Source organism: Penaeus monodon, chromosome 25 (genome assembly GCF_015228065.2).
Source record: "Penaeus monodon isolate SGIC_2016 chromosome 25, NSTDA_Pmon_1, whole genome shotgun sequence".
Lineage (NCBI taxonomy): Eukaryota > Metazoa > Arthropoda > Malacostraca > Decapoda > Penaeidae > Penaeus > Penaeus monodon.
Genome location: NC_051410.1, coordinates 34,947,925 through 34,948,248, shown reverse-complemented (window position 1 = coordinate 34,948,248; position 324 = coordinate 34,947,925). Strand labels below are relative to the sequence as shown.

The 324-nt window shown below is 54.3% G+C and overlaps 1 protein-coding gene across 1 annotated transcript in view; it reads left to right on the top strand.

Moving 5' to 3' along the window:
- Positions 1-324, top strand: part of LOC119589185 — a gene marked incomplete at its 5' end in the record, with an annotated part of 121,836 nt that overhangs the window by 113,269 nt on the left and 8,243 nt on the right. Inside the window, 1 exon segment of the mRNA XM_037937781.1 lies at positions 150-322. Within this exon segment, the coding sequence (XP_037793709.1) occupies positions 150-322 (173 nt within the window).

The window sequence follows — 324 nt, the reverse complement described above, 5'->3', positions numbered from 1 at the left end:
CCCTCCCCCTCCCCCTCCCTTACCTCCCCCTTTTCACCAAATTCCCGTTTTCCTTCACGATCTCAACATTCCCATTTTCTCTCACACGTCTCCCGCCAAGGGACACATTTCAGCCCGTAATAATTTCCAAATTCTTTCTCTCTCCGCAGACACTCCTTCTCCGGGCCCGCCTGTGGAACCCGAGAAGGAGGACCACCACCACCAGGACGCCTCGGGGGACAAGAAGAGGGAGGAGGACAGAATTCAGAAGGACAGGTGTATTGAAGTCTACCCTGAAACCGTGAGACAGCGACAGAGGAACATGATGGCGTCGGCAAATAAGGT